Source organism: Garra rufa, chromosome 24 (assembly GCF_049309525.1).
Source record: "Garra rufa chromosome 24, GarRuf1.0, whole genome shotgun sequence".
NCBI lineage: Eukaryota > Metazoa > Chordata > Actinopteri > Cypriniformes > Cyprinidae > Garra > Garra rufa.
This window is the reverse complement of record NC_133384.1, coordinates 38,170,714-38,184,401: the sequence shown is the minus strand read 5'-3', so window position 1 is coordinate 38,184,401 and position 13,688 is coordinate 38,170,714. Positions and strand designations below refer to the sequence as shown.

At 28.9% G+C, this 13,688-nt stretch overlaps 1 protein-coding gene across 1 annotated transcript in view; it reads right to left on the bottom strand.

Moving 5' to 3' along the window:
• LOC141300378 (sodium channel protein type 3 subunit alpha-like) overlaps window positions 1-13,688 on the bottom strand; it is a 49,575-nt gene that overhangs the window by 7,650 nt on the left and 28,237 nt on the right. The window contains exon 9 of the mRNA XM_073830651.1: window positions 1,639-1,812. Coding sequence (XP_073686752.1) covers window positions 1,639-1,812 — 174 coding nt within the window. The remainder of the gene's footprint in view (window positions 1-1,638; window positions 1,813-13,688) is intronic.

The window sequence follows — 13,688 nt, the reverse complement described above, 5'->3', positions numbered from 1 at the left end:
TACATAAATGCAAAAAAAAGACCAATTTGGTTAAAATAAATAAAAAAGAAATCCATATATAAACAAACAAACAAATAAATAAATAAAAAACAGTAATATACGCTTGTTTCAGATAATGCACTTACTATTGAAGTACTGTAAATGTAAATAAAAATAAATAAATAAATAAATAGATAAATAAAAGTAGTAAAAATGTGCTTTTAAAGAAGTATTCTAAATAAATAAATGAGCTTTTAAATACATATCTGCAACGTAAATAAATAAATAAATAAATAGCAAAAAAAGACCTAAATAAGATTTTAAATATGTATTCGCAATGTAAATAAATAAATAAATTGCAAAAAAGACCTAATTTGGTAATGCTGAGTTAAAAAAAATAAAAAATAAAAAATAAAATCAGTAATAAATGTATGTATCAGATGTATGTGTACTTAGTATTGAAGTATTGGAAGTGTAAATAAATAAATAAATAAATAGCCAAAAAAAGACCTAATTTGGTAATGCTGAGTTAAAATAAATAAATAAATAAATAAATAAATAAATAAATAAATAAAAGTAGTGAAAATGTGCTCTTAAAGAAGTATTCTAAATGAATAAATAAGCTTTTATATACGTATTCGCAATCTAAATAAATAAATAAATACATAAATAAATTGCAAAAAAAAAAAACATAAATAAGCTTTTAAGTATATTAAATTATATAAATTGCAAAAACAAATTTGTTAAAATTAAAAATAAATAAATATATAAACAAACAAATAAATAAAATCAGTAATATACATATGTATCAGATAATGCACTTAGTATTGAAGTACTGGAAATGTAAATAAATAAATAAATAAATACATAAAGTGAAAATGTGCTTTTAAAAAAGCATGCTAAATAAATAAATAAGCTTTAAAATAAGTATTTGCAATGTAAATAATTAAATAAATAAATAAGATCACTAAAACTGTCATTTTCTGTGGGGTTTTGGATGTAAAACTCCCTCAGATGTAGCAAAAAAAGAAAAAGAAAAACTGGTTCATATCCGCATTTTCTGCTGCCACTTGCCATTATTGTAAAATCATAAAATAATGTCTTCAGAATTATTCATACATGTTAAAATTGGCAGAAAATTGAATAAATTGAATTTTAAAAAAAGAAATCACGTCTTCCCTGCTAACAGGAAATGTTCTCTCAATGTTATAAACAAAAATTCTTCCAGTAACATTCATTCAAAGTATCAGGTCTTTAATAATGTTCCTAAAACATTGGAACAAAAAATGTTACTTATATTTAACATTATAATTTTTTTTTTCAGTTTAATGTTCATGTAACATTTTTTAAATGTAACAACTTGTTTCAGAATGTTTAAAGAACATTTAAAAGTAACATTCCTACAATGTTTGCAAAATGACTAGATGGAAATTTCATATGATGACTATTTAAAAAAAAAAGAATAATTGTAAGATATTTTAAATGTTTTGAACGTTCAGAAAGCATCAGAAAAAATATGTTCATAATTTAAAGGCAACAACAGCAGAACATTCACTTGGATTTCATTCAGCAAATATTTAGATATTTTTAAATTACAAGAATTGCATTGAAAACAAGAGAAGAAAATAAGCTCAAGAGTGAGTTCAGAGTGTGCTTTACCAGTCTGAAGGAGCGAAGAACAGACAGACCCTCCACGTTGGACAAACCCAGCTCCATGAGACTCAGACTCACGATGAGACTGTCAAAGATGTTCCAGCCCTGCTGAAAGTAATAATACGGATCCAGAGCGATGATCTTCAGAACCATCTCAGCTGTGAAGATGCCCGTGAACACCTGAGAACAACAACAGCGGCATGCTTAATGTCTTCAAACAGTAGATTTACAATCATGCACTAATTTTACATTTTAATACAAATATATACATGCAAAATGTCTTTAAATTTAATTTCCTACTTATTTTTGTATGTACTACAGAGTACTATACAATGATTGGCAGCTGAAAGCATCACTAAATTAAGCCAAATATTTCAAAAGCAAACATGGAAGGGGCGGGGCTTGTGTAGAACTTTATGAATGACAGGCGGTATGCTCTTTGTTGCTATGGTTATAAGGTGCGTGTGTCTACGACAGCTGTTTGCTCTGTTTCTTGTATCTGGGAGCGAAGCGTTTGGATGTGACTGCGATACGTGACACGGCGGCAGGAAACGCGCAGGAGGAGTCACTCCAACATCTGAGGGAAACACGTCCTGTGAAGATGAGCAGAGCAGAAGATCAGCTCTGCTTCTGCCTCACATCCCCTAATTACCTCTTTAATCTAACCAATAAACCGAGATCTGGACCAACATCTACGGCCTCTTTGAGGGTGAAGCTCAAGAAAATACACTCAGGGAACATTTCAGCCCATCAAAATAAAAATAGATGGGTAGATAGACAGGTAAATAGATAGATTATATAGCACATTTCATGCTGAGGTTATTCCAAGCGCTTCACAGAAAATGTAAAAAAAAGAAGAAAAGAGATATATTTTAAAAGGTTAAAAATAAATGAAAAATTAGCCATAAACAAAAAAAGTTTAAAACGAAATCAAAAATATAAATCAATCAATCAATCAATCATAAAATGTTTCATATAAAAATAAATACTGTAATATAATAATTCACAATTAAATATCAACATTTTAATTAGTCATTTTTTCCATTTAAACGTTTACATTTCTGTAATTAAATTTGAATAACAAGAATTTATTATTATTTATTTTTGTCATTCTTATTTCTGAATTGTGATTGCAATTAGACTCTTTATTATACTAATTACTAAATACAATACCATTCACTCAGAATTAAATGCTATAATTTAAATGTGTAAAATATATACAAAAATTGTATTTTTATTTTATATATAAAAATGAGGATTAAATGTAAAAAGTATGTATGAGATGTAAAAAATGTAAGAGAATTACAGTTTTAAATATCTGATTCAAAATTAAATATTACAATTTAAATTTGTCTTTTTTACATTACAATTTTTACATTTTATATAAATTAAATTCCAATGACAATATATATATATATATATATATATATATATATATATAAAATATATATATATAAAATCCAAAATTAAATATTACAACTTAAATGTGTCATTTTTTTAAATTAAAGTTTTTACATTTAAATTTCAATAACTTGAATTATTATTTATTTAGTAATTCTTTTCTGAATTTGACTCAGAACATTGAATCCTTATTATAATAATTTAATCACTTCATAAAATACAATTAATTCAGAATTAAAAGCTATAATTTACAGTTGTAAAATTTGTATTTAAAAATTTTATATTTTTATTCTTTATATTAAAATGGTAATATATATATATATATTATATATATATATATATATATATATATATATATATATATATATATACATATATATACATATATATATATATATATATATATATATATAACAATTTAAATTTATCATTTTTTACATAAATTTTTTTACATTTTATGTAAATTACATTAACATGAATTATTTATTTTGTAATTCTGAATTGTGATTCCAATTAGACTTTTTATCATACTAATTAAATGACTTCATGCAATACAATTAATTCAGAATTCAATGCTATAATTTTATAAAATTTTATATAATTTTATTTAAATTAACACACCACAAAATACTACTGTGATGTTGTACAATAAATAAATACATTTAATTTAAATAATATAAAATAAAAATATACTGAATTTTTAATAAGCATTTTGGGTGCTTATAATCAAAATATAATCCTATTTCTTTCATCTGATTTTGAGTTCAAATATGAGCTAGGCGTGTTTTTTCATGAGATTCACCCCTAAAATGTGATTTGCAATGAGATGTTGGTGATCATAACAGATTGATCAGATGCGAAGGCCGTGAGTCCTGTAGCGCCGTGTCGCTCCGTGCAAACATTAGCGGCTGCGCTCAAATCTGTCAGCGCCGCTTCAGTACAGCAGCCCGCGCATTTACATTTCCATCAAGCAATTAACTCTGCACACAACTCCTTATCCCTGAGAGTCGCCCACTGATCGGCGTGAGGCGCAGAGGTGCTGGAGAACGGCCTGCTGGGATTGTGTAAGAGGGCATTTCTGAAGACTGTGGGCGAAAGGAACGACTGTGACACGAGAAACACCAGAGGACGCTTTTAAAATAATCACACCAGTTCAGACACTCCATACTTATGAAAACAATGACAAAACCAAACCCCTCCAGCAGATCTGCACTCTATTCTATTGTTACTCTTGACTACAGCTATTTAAAAAATCATTTAAAATCATTTGAAATTAGGAATGCAATAATGTGGAAATTTTCCAGTAATTTTCGAAAACATTCCAGAAATTTTTGGAAAATTTCAAGGATTTTTGGAAAGTTTCCAGAAATTGTTGTTATATTTATAATTGTTATATTTAATTTTAGTTAATGTTAGTGTTGCTTAAATTTAATTAAATTACAAACAATACAACAAATTAAAATAAAAACAGATTATATTAATAAATACTACAACACTAGATACATAATAAAATAACATTCTACAGATTCTAATAAAAAAAATTAATATAAATATTAGAAGAAAATTTGAAATGGTGCTGTGACAAGCAACTGAAATAAAGTACTAAAATCACTAAAACAGTAATAAAAATATATCAAAACTAAAAAGAGACATAAAAAATAACAAATAAATTGTTATATTCAATTTTAATTTTAGCTAATAGTTAGTGTTTATTAAATTTAATTAAAACAAATAAAATAAAATAAAAATAAAAACAGAAAAAGTCCATTCAAAATATTAATAAATACTATAACAGTACATAAATAATAAAATAACATTAGAATTTTTTTTTAAATGATAAAAATATTAGAAGAAAATGTGAAATAGTGCTGTGGCAACTAGTGATGCGCGGGTCGTCTCATAACCCGCGGGCCCCGCGGGTAACCCGCGGGTCGGGTTGGGGCGGGTAAAGAAACTGTCACTTTATTTGCGGGGCGGGTTGGGGCGGGTCATTAAATACAAAATAAAATAAAAAAATCAATGTATGTTGCGTGCAATTCCCTATAGCCTATATTACATATTTGGGAATATCTATTTTCATATTTTATTAAGTTCTTTAATAAGGTTATCAACACGTCACGTCACGAAAGCGCCAAGCAGCTCCAGCTGCCAGCCACAAGCGCATCAAGCGAACGCTCATTCGGCTCTGCAGGCCTGGTGCTATGCGTATTTAAATCTCCTCTGATGCGCATTTTCCTGCATTAGCCAAAATCATGACAGTCAACCACATCCAGTCATATGTGAATGAATGTAAATATTCGCTAAAAACACACATAAAGACAGCAATGATGTAGTCAGGACTGTGGCGCCGGCTTGCTTTGAAATGTATTTGGTGATTGCGCCCGCTGCGTCTCCTGCACCCTTGTCATTTTAAACAGTACATAATAACGAAAACAATATCTTACAAATAAAAAGAAGCAGATTTTCATGATCAGAACTTCCTTAAACCAGTGAACCTTTAAACCTTTCAGTCCAAGGATCCAGTAAACGAATGCGTTCAAACAGAAAGTTCAAAACGATATTCATAAATGAAGCATATATACCCACATTTCTTCCGGCACCACTAACGTTACACCACTGATTATGTTGTTATTAATATGATTCGATTTATGGTTCATATTCATAATCGTACAGTATTGTTGCCAGTTAAAAAGGGCGAAAAGCACTTTCGGTTTTCATTTGCATTACAATGCATAGTATGTCTATTTAATTGTCGCGGGTGCGGGGCGGGGCGGGGCGGGGCGGGTTGTAAAAATAGACACAGTACTGCGGGGCGGGCTGGGGCGGGCCAAATAATTTCATAATTGCGGGACCCGCGGGTTGAAAAAAAACCCGACCCGCGCATCACTAGTGGCAACTAACTGAAATAAAATACTAAAATTACTAAAACAGAATTAAAATTCAATTCAATTTTTAATTTTAGCTAATGTTAGAGTCAATAAATGTAATTAAAACAAATTAAAATAAAAACAGAAAAAGTCCATTCAAAATACTAATAAATACTATAATAGTATTATATTTTAGCTAATGTTAGTGTCAATAAATGTAAATAAAACAAATTATGTATTATTATAGTATTCATTAATATTTTAAATGGACATTTTCTGTTTTTAATTACATTTATAGACACTAACATTAGCTAAAATTACAATTGAATTTGACAATTACATACATTTAATTTTTATATTTTGTTTCTATTTAGCTTTAATATAATTTTAATTCTGTTTTAGTAATTTTAGTATTTTATTTATATATACATATACATATATATATATATATATATATATATATATATATATACATACATACATACATACATACATATACACACATATATACATATACACACATATACATATACATATATATACACATATATATACACACATATATACATATACACACATATACATATACATATATATACACATATATATACACATATATATATATATATATATATATATATATATATATATATATATATATATATATATATATACACACACATTTATATAGAACATTTTGAAATGGTGCTGGGGCAACTAACTGAAATAAAATACTAAATTTACTAAAACAGAAATTATATTAAAGCTAAGTAGAAAAAAAAAAAATGTATTTAATGTTAGTGTTAATTAAATTTAATTACAACAAATTAAAATAAAAACAGAAAAAGTCCATTCAAAATATTAATAAATACTATAAAAGTACATAAAAAATAAAATAACAGATTCTTCTTTTAAGAAAGATAAGAAAAATCTCATGACACCATTGAGATTACATGGCGATCACCGTTTCTCGAAAAAGTCTCAGATTGTGCTCAGACGATCAAAAGCCAAAGATCTCAATATCAACTTAAACATTTCTCATCAAAATCTCCCAAACTCAAACTATATAGCTCTATAATCTCGCAAGAAAACAAGCCACCGTTTTTATTCCCCTAAAGGAATTTCGGGAGATTTATGAGACATTTATGAGACATTTAAATGAAATCTCTCCATAAAGACGGCTGAGCTCTGGGTGAGAAACTCTGAGCAAGAGTGTTTCCCTGGAGTCTCCAATGTCTCTCCACCCGTCAGTGTGAGCTTTTCCATCTAACACAGATTACAAACAACATGTGACCTCTGACTCTGAGCCGCTGTGACCGCGGGCCCAACACACGCTAACACGCACACGCATGACTCACGATCTGTCTGTCTGCATGTCTCTGTTTCAACACAACTAATGCTGCGTAAGCCAAACGTGAAACAATTCACACCAACAGCACTACAGGATATGAAGCATGAGAATTCACATCTCGCGTGTTTTTTGCATGAACTATATAGGTCAAAGACATTAAGATGTGCATGTCAAAAGTTATTAAAGTGTTTGCTTTTAAGGTTTCAAATAAGTTTTTTGAGAATAAAATGTCAAAATATGTTTGAAATAATGTTACATTGTCATTCAGTGTAACAACATTTATATCAAAATTCAAACAACATGCTTATTCTGACTTGTACATGTTAAAATATATAAAAGAATAAGGGAGCATATTAAATTTTATTGTGTTTTAAACTGAGTAACAATTTTACAAATTTTAAAAATGTGGAATTACAACGTAATAGTATTTGGGGTGAAAGTAGTTCATCATTTAATATAGGCTATCTTAAATAAATTTTGATTGACAAGATTGTTACACTGAATTATATTTTAGTGGGTATCTTCTGTAAATTAGGGGAAAAATGTATGATTTTTATTTTTTGCTCAGAAAAACAAAAACAAAAATGCAATTAAATTACACTGAAAACTTTTTAATATTTTTTGGGAAAAACAACAATTTTAAGTAGTATTACACTTATTGTTTTTATGGTTAAGGCCTTTTTCGTCTTTGACCCATATGCAAAATATAACATTATTTTTATCAAAATATTAATTTTTCCTAATTTTTTAAAATATATTGTTTATAAGATTTTTTTAGTTTTTTTTTTTTAGAAAACATAATTCTCTTTGAAGGTAATTCTAACGAAAACACGAACAGGTCATATTTGACCTGACAATAAATTCAAGTAAAATAAAATAAATTAAAATAATTAGATAATTAAATAAAATAAAATAAATAGATAATAATAATAAAAAAAAAAAACACACATTTAAAAATGTAAATACATTTTGAAAATGTTTTATCAAAATATTTATTTATTTATTTATTTTACATTAGAATTTAGGATAAAATATGAAAAACATAATCCTCCTTGAAGATGAATCTAACGGAAACACGTCCAGGTCACATTTCACCTGACAATAAAATAAAGTAAAATAAAATAATTAGATAAATTATTAAAAATAAGTTAAAAAAAACATTTAAAAAATGTAATTAATTAATTAATTAATTCATCTAAATTAAGCATTTAGATGAATATAAATTATAAAATATGAAATAAATAATGAATTGATAAATAATTGATAAAAAATTTTTTTTTTTAAATAATTTATGTATTTATTAATTAATTCATTCATTTATTAGAATTTAGGATCAAATATGAGCCAGACATGTTCTTGACAGCCTTAAAGAGATTTTGCACACGGTGTAAAGATACCTGTATTGACCTAAGCATCCTCAAATTAAATATAAATAAATAAATAATAATTTATTTCAAAACATTTTATCAAAATATCTGTATCTAATTTAACTAAAATAAAATAATTTATCATTCAAAAATCATTTTAAGATATATAATTTATTTATTTATGTTTTTATTTATTTATATATCATTAGAATCTAGGATAAAATATGAGTCGAACATGTTCTTGACAGCCTTAAAGAGCTTTCAAACTTTAGCAAGGCTGGACAAACATTTCCAAAATAAGGAAACCTTTTTATAAAAGGTTTCAAACTATATAAAAAACCCATAAGGGTCATTTTTTTAATTGAAGCTTTCCATTGATGTATGGTTTGTTACGATAGGACAATATTTGGCCGAAATACAACTATTTGAAAATCTGGAATCTGAAGGTGCAAAACAAACAAACAAACAAAAATCTAAATATTGAGAAAATTGCCTTTAAAGTTCTCCTAATGAAGTTCTCAGCAATGCATACTACTAATAAAAATTACGTTTCAACATATTTACAGGAGAAAATGTACCAAATGTCTTTATCAAACATGATATTTACTTAATATGATTTAATATGAACATAACATAATATGATATTTACTTAATATATTGATTTTTTTAATAAAATGCATAAAAGAAAAATCCAAAATTTTGACCCATACAATGTATTTTTGCCTATTGCTACAAATAAACCCATGCTACTTTTTTTTGGTCACATGTACTAAAATATGTTATTCTTTAGACTTTTCGGATAAAATATCAGCTGGACAAACACAGAAGCAACTCTATGAGGCGTCTGTCGGAGGTGTTGCTGTCTGTAACGAACACAGCGAGTGGCTCTGCTCTTCACTTTAATCTACAGATGACAGAGTCGATAATGCCGTCAGTCATGTACAAACTCCGTCACCCAACCTGTTCCTGTGAGCCACACACATCCAGCTCAGCGCTTCACCTGTTCGCACGGCGTCAGTCATGTGAAGAGACCCGTATTGATCTGAGCGTCCTCATATGATCCCGTCTACTGTGTCTACATCCTCAAACAACACTTAATACCATGCTACCATCACCATTTCCTCAGTACACAGGTTTTATTCATTGCACACTCACTGTATTTGATCAAATGTGCCAAATGCAACCAGATTACACTGCGCTGGCTGATGTTTTCCACAATGCAATGTGCTAAACTTGACCTTTCATCACTGCTATAACAAATAAAGCTGATATCAGCATTTGTATTCAGCAAGGACGCATTATAATGACATTTATAATGTTACTAAAGATTTCTATGTCAAATAAGTGTCGTCACTTTGAACTTTCTATTCATCTGCGAATCCTAAAAAAAAAAAAAAAAAAAAAAAAGCGTATGGGGGTTTCTACAAAAATACTGGGCAGCACAACCGTTTTCAGCATTAATAATTATCAGGAATGTTTCCAAAGCAGCAAATCAGCATTTTAGAATGATTTCTGAAGAATCATGTGACACTCAAGACTGGAGTAATGATGCTGAAAATTCAGCTTTGATCATAAAAAATAAATTACACTTTAACAGATATTCAAATAGACAACAGTTATTTTAAAATGTAAAAATATTTAAGATTTTTTTAACTATATTTTGATTAAATAAATGCAGTCTTGGTGAGCAGAAGTATGGAAGCCTGTTTTTGCCACTGAATAAAAAATATAAAAGGTTATTGCAACTTTTAATCTCACAATTCTGATTATGAGATATAAATTGCAATTGTGAGGAAAAAAAGGCAGAATTGTGAGATAAAAAGTCACAACTGCGAGTTGCCAGACTCGTGACTTTATGTCTCGCAATTCTGAGAAATAAAGTCACAATTGCGTGATATAAACTTACAATTGTGAGAAAAAAGTCAGAATTGTGAGATAAAAAGTTGCATTTGCAAAGCTATAAAGTCAGTATTGCGAGATATAAACTCGCAATTCGGAGAAATAAAGTCATAATTGCGTGATAAAAAGACAATTGTGAGTTATAAAGTCAGAATTGCGGCTTTATGTCTCACAATTCTGAGAAATAAAGTCGCAATTGCGAGTTAAGTCAGAATTCCATGATATACACTTGCAATTGCAAGAAAAAGTCAGAATTGTGAGTTAAAAAGTCGCAATTGCGTGTTATAAAGTCAGAATTGCACGATTTAAACTCACAATTGAGAGAAAAAAGGTCAGAATTGTGAGATAAAAAGCCAATTGCGAGTTATAAAGTCAGAATTTTGGCTTTATGTCTCACAATTCTGAGAAATAAAATCGCAGTTGCGAGTTTATATCACACAATTGCGACTTTATTTCTCAGAATTGTGAGACATAAAGTCAATTATGACTTCAAAAGTCAGAACTGTGAGATCAAAAGCCACAACTGCGAGTTCTAAAGTCAGAATTGAGATAAAAAGCCACAACTGTGAGTTATAAAGTATAAATTGTGACTTTATGTCTCGCAATTCTGACAAATAGTCGCAATTGTGTGATATAAACTAGCAATTGCAAGAAAAAAGTCAGAACTGTGAGATAAAAAGCCACAACTGTGAGTTATTAAGTCAGAATTGAGATAAAAAGCCGTATTTGTGAGCTATAAAGTCAGAATTGTGAGATACAAACTCGGAATTGCGAGAAAAAAGTCAGAACTGTGAGATAAAAAGCCACAATTACGAGTTATAAAGTAAGAATTGTGAATTTATGTCTTGCAATTCTGACAAATAGTCGCAATTGTGTGATATAAACTCGCAATTGCGAGAAAAAAGTCAGAACTGTGAGTTATTAAGTCAGAATTGAGATAAAAAGCCGTATTTGTGAGCTATAACGTCAGAATTGTGTGATATAAACTTGCAATTGCGAGAAAAAAGTCAGAACTGTGAGTTATTAAGTCAGAATTGAGATAAAAAGCCGTATTTGTGAGCTTTAACGTCAGAATTGTGTGATATAAACTCGCAATTGCGAGAAAAAAGTCAGAACTGTGAGTTATTAAGTCAGAATTGAGATAAAAAGCCGTATTTGTGAGCTTTAACGTCAGAATTGTGTGATATAAACTTGCAATTGCGAGAAAAAAGTCAGAACTGTGAGATAAAAAGCCACAATTGCGAGTTCTAAAGTCAGAATTGTGACTTTATGTCTCGCAATTCTGACAAATAGTCGCAATTGTGTGATATAAACTTGCAATTGCAAGAAAAAAGTCAGAACTGTGAATTATTAAGTCAGAATTGAGATAAAAAGCCGTATTTGTGAGCTATAACTTCAGAATTGTGAGATATAAACTTGCAATTGCAAGAAAAAAGTCAGAACTGTGAGATAAAAAGCCACAATTGTGAGTTATAAAGTAAGAATTGTGAATTTATGTCTTGCAATTCTGACAAATAGTCGCAATAGCAAGAAAAAAGTCAGAACTGTGGGTTAAGTCAGAATTGAGATAAAAAGCCGTATTTGTGAGCTATAACGTCAGAATTGTGTGATATAAACTTGCAATTGCGAGAAAAAAGTCAGAACTGTGAGATAAAAAGCCACAATTACGAGTTATAAAGTCAGAATTTTGGCTTTATGTCTCACAATTCTGAGAAATAAAGTCGCAGTTGCGAGTTTATATCACACAATTGCGACTTTATTTCTCAGAATTGCGAGACATAAAGCTGCAATTCTGACTTTAAAGTCAATTATGACTACAAAAGTCAGAACTGTGAGTTCTAAAGTCAGAATTGTGACTTTATGTCTCGCAATTCTGACAAATAGTCGCAATTGTGTGATATAAACTAGCAATTGCAAGAAAAAAAGTCAGAACTGTGAGTTATTAAGTCAGAATTGAGATAAAAAGCTGTAATTGTGAGCTATAACGTCAGAATTGTGAGATATAAACTTGCAATTGCAAGAAAAAAGTCAGAACTGTGAGTTATTAAGTCAGAATTGAGATAAAAAGCTGTAATTGTGAGCTATAACTTCAGAATTGTGAGATATAAACTTGCAATTGCAAGAAAAAAGTCAGAACTGTGAGATAAAAAGCCACAATTGTGAGTTATAAAGTAAGAATTGTGAATTTATGTCTTGCAATTCTGACAAATAGTCGCAATTGCAAGAAAAAAGTCAGAACTGTGGGTTAAGTCAGAATTGAGATAAAAAGCCGTATTTGTGAGCTATAACGTCAGAATTGTGTGATATAAACTTGCAATTGCGAGAAAAAAGTCAGAACTGTGAGATAAAAAGCCACAATTACGAGTTATAAAGTCAGAATTTTGGCTTTATGTCTCACAATTCTGAGAAATAAAGTCGCAGTTGCGAGTTTATATCACACAATTGCGACTTTATTTCTCAGAATTGCGAGACATAAAGCTGCAATTCTGACTTTAAAGTCAATTATGACTACAAAAGTCAGAACTGTGAGATCAAAAGCCACAATTGTGAGTTATAAAGTAAGAATTGTGACTTTATGTCTCGCAATTCTGACAAATAGTCGCAATTGTGTGATATAAACTAGCAATTGCAAGAAAAAAGTCAGAACTGTGAGTTATTAAGTCAGAATTGAGATAAAAAGCTGTAATTGTGAGCTATAACGTCAGAATTGTGAGATATAAACTTGCAATTGCGAGTTAAGTCAGAATTGAGATAAAAAGCCACAATTGCGAATTATAAAGTCAGAATTGTGTGATATAAACTCGCAATTCTGTGAACATAATCAGTCTTTTTTTTCTCTTCAGAACTGGACTTACATCTCACAATTCAGAGAAAAAAAGTCAGATTTACGAGTTTATATGACGCAAAAAAAGAATTGTATGATATTAACTCGCAACTGCAAGAAAAAAGGTCAGAATTGTCAGATAAAAACTCACAATTACTTTTTTTATTTTTTAATCAGTGGTGGAAACGGGCTTCCATACAGAAGAGACTTTTTTTCAAAAACGACCAAAAACGTTTGACCAGCAATGTATATTTATATAAATGCATACATATAAACATTTTTAAATAACATACAAAAAAAAAACATTAAATTATATTTATTGTAATCACTACAGCAAATATAGTTAA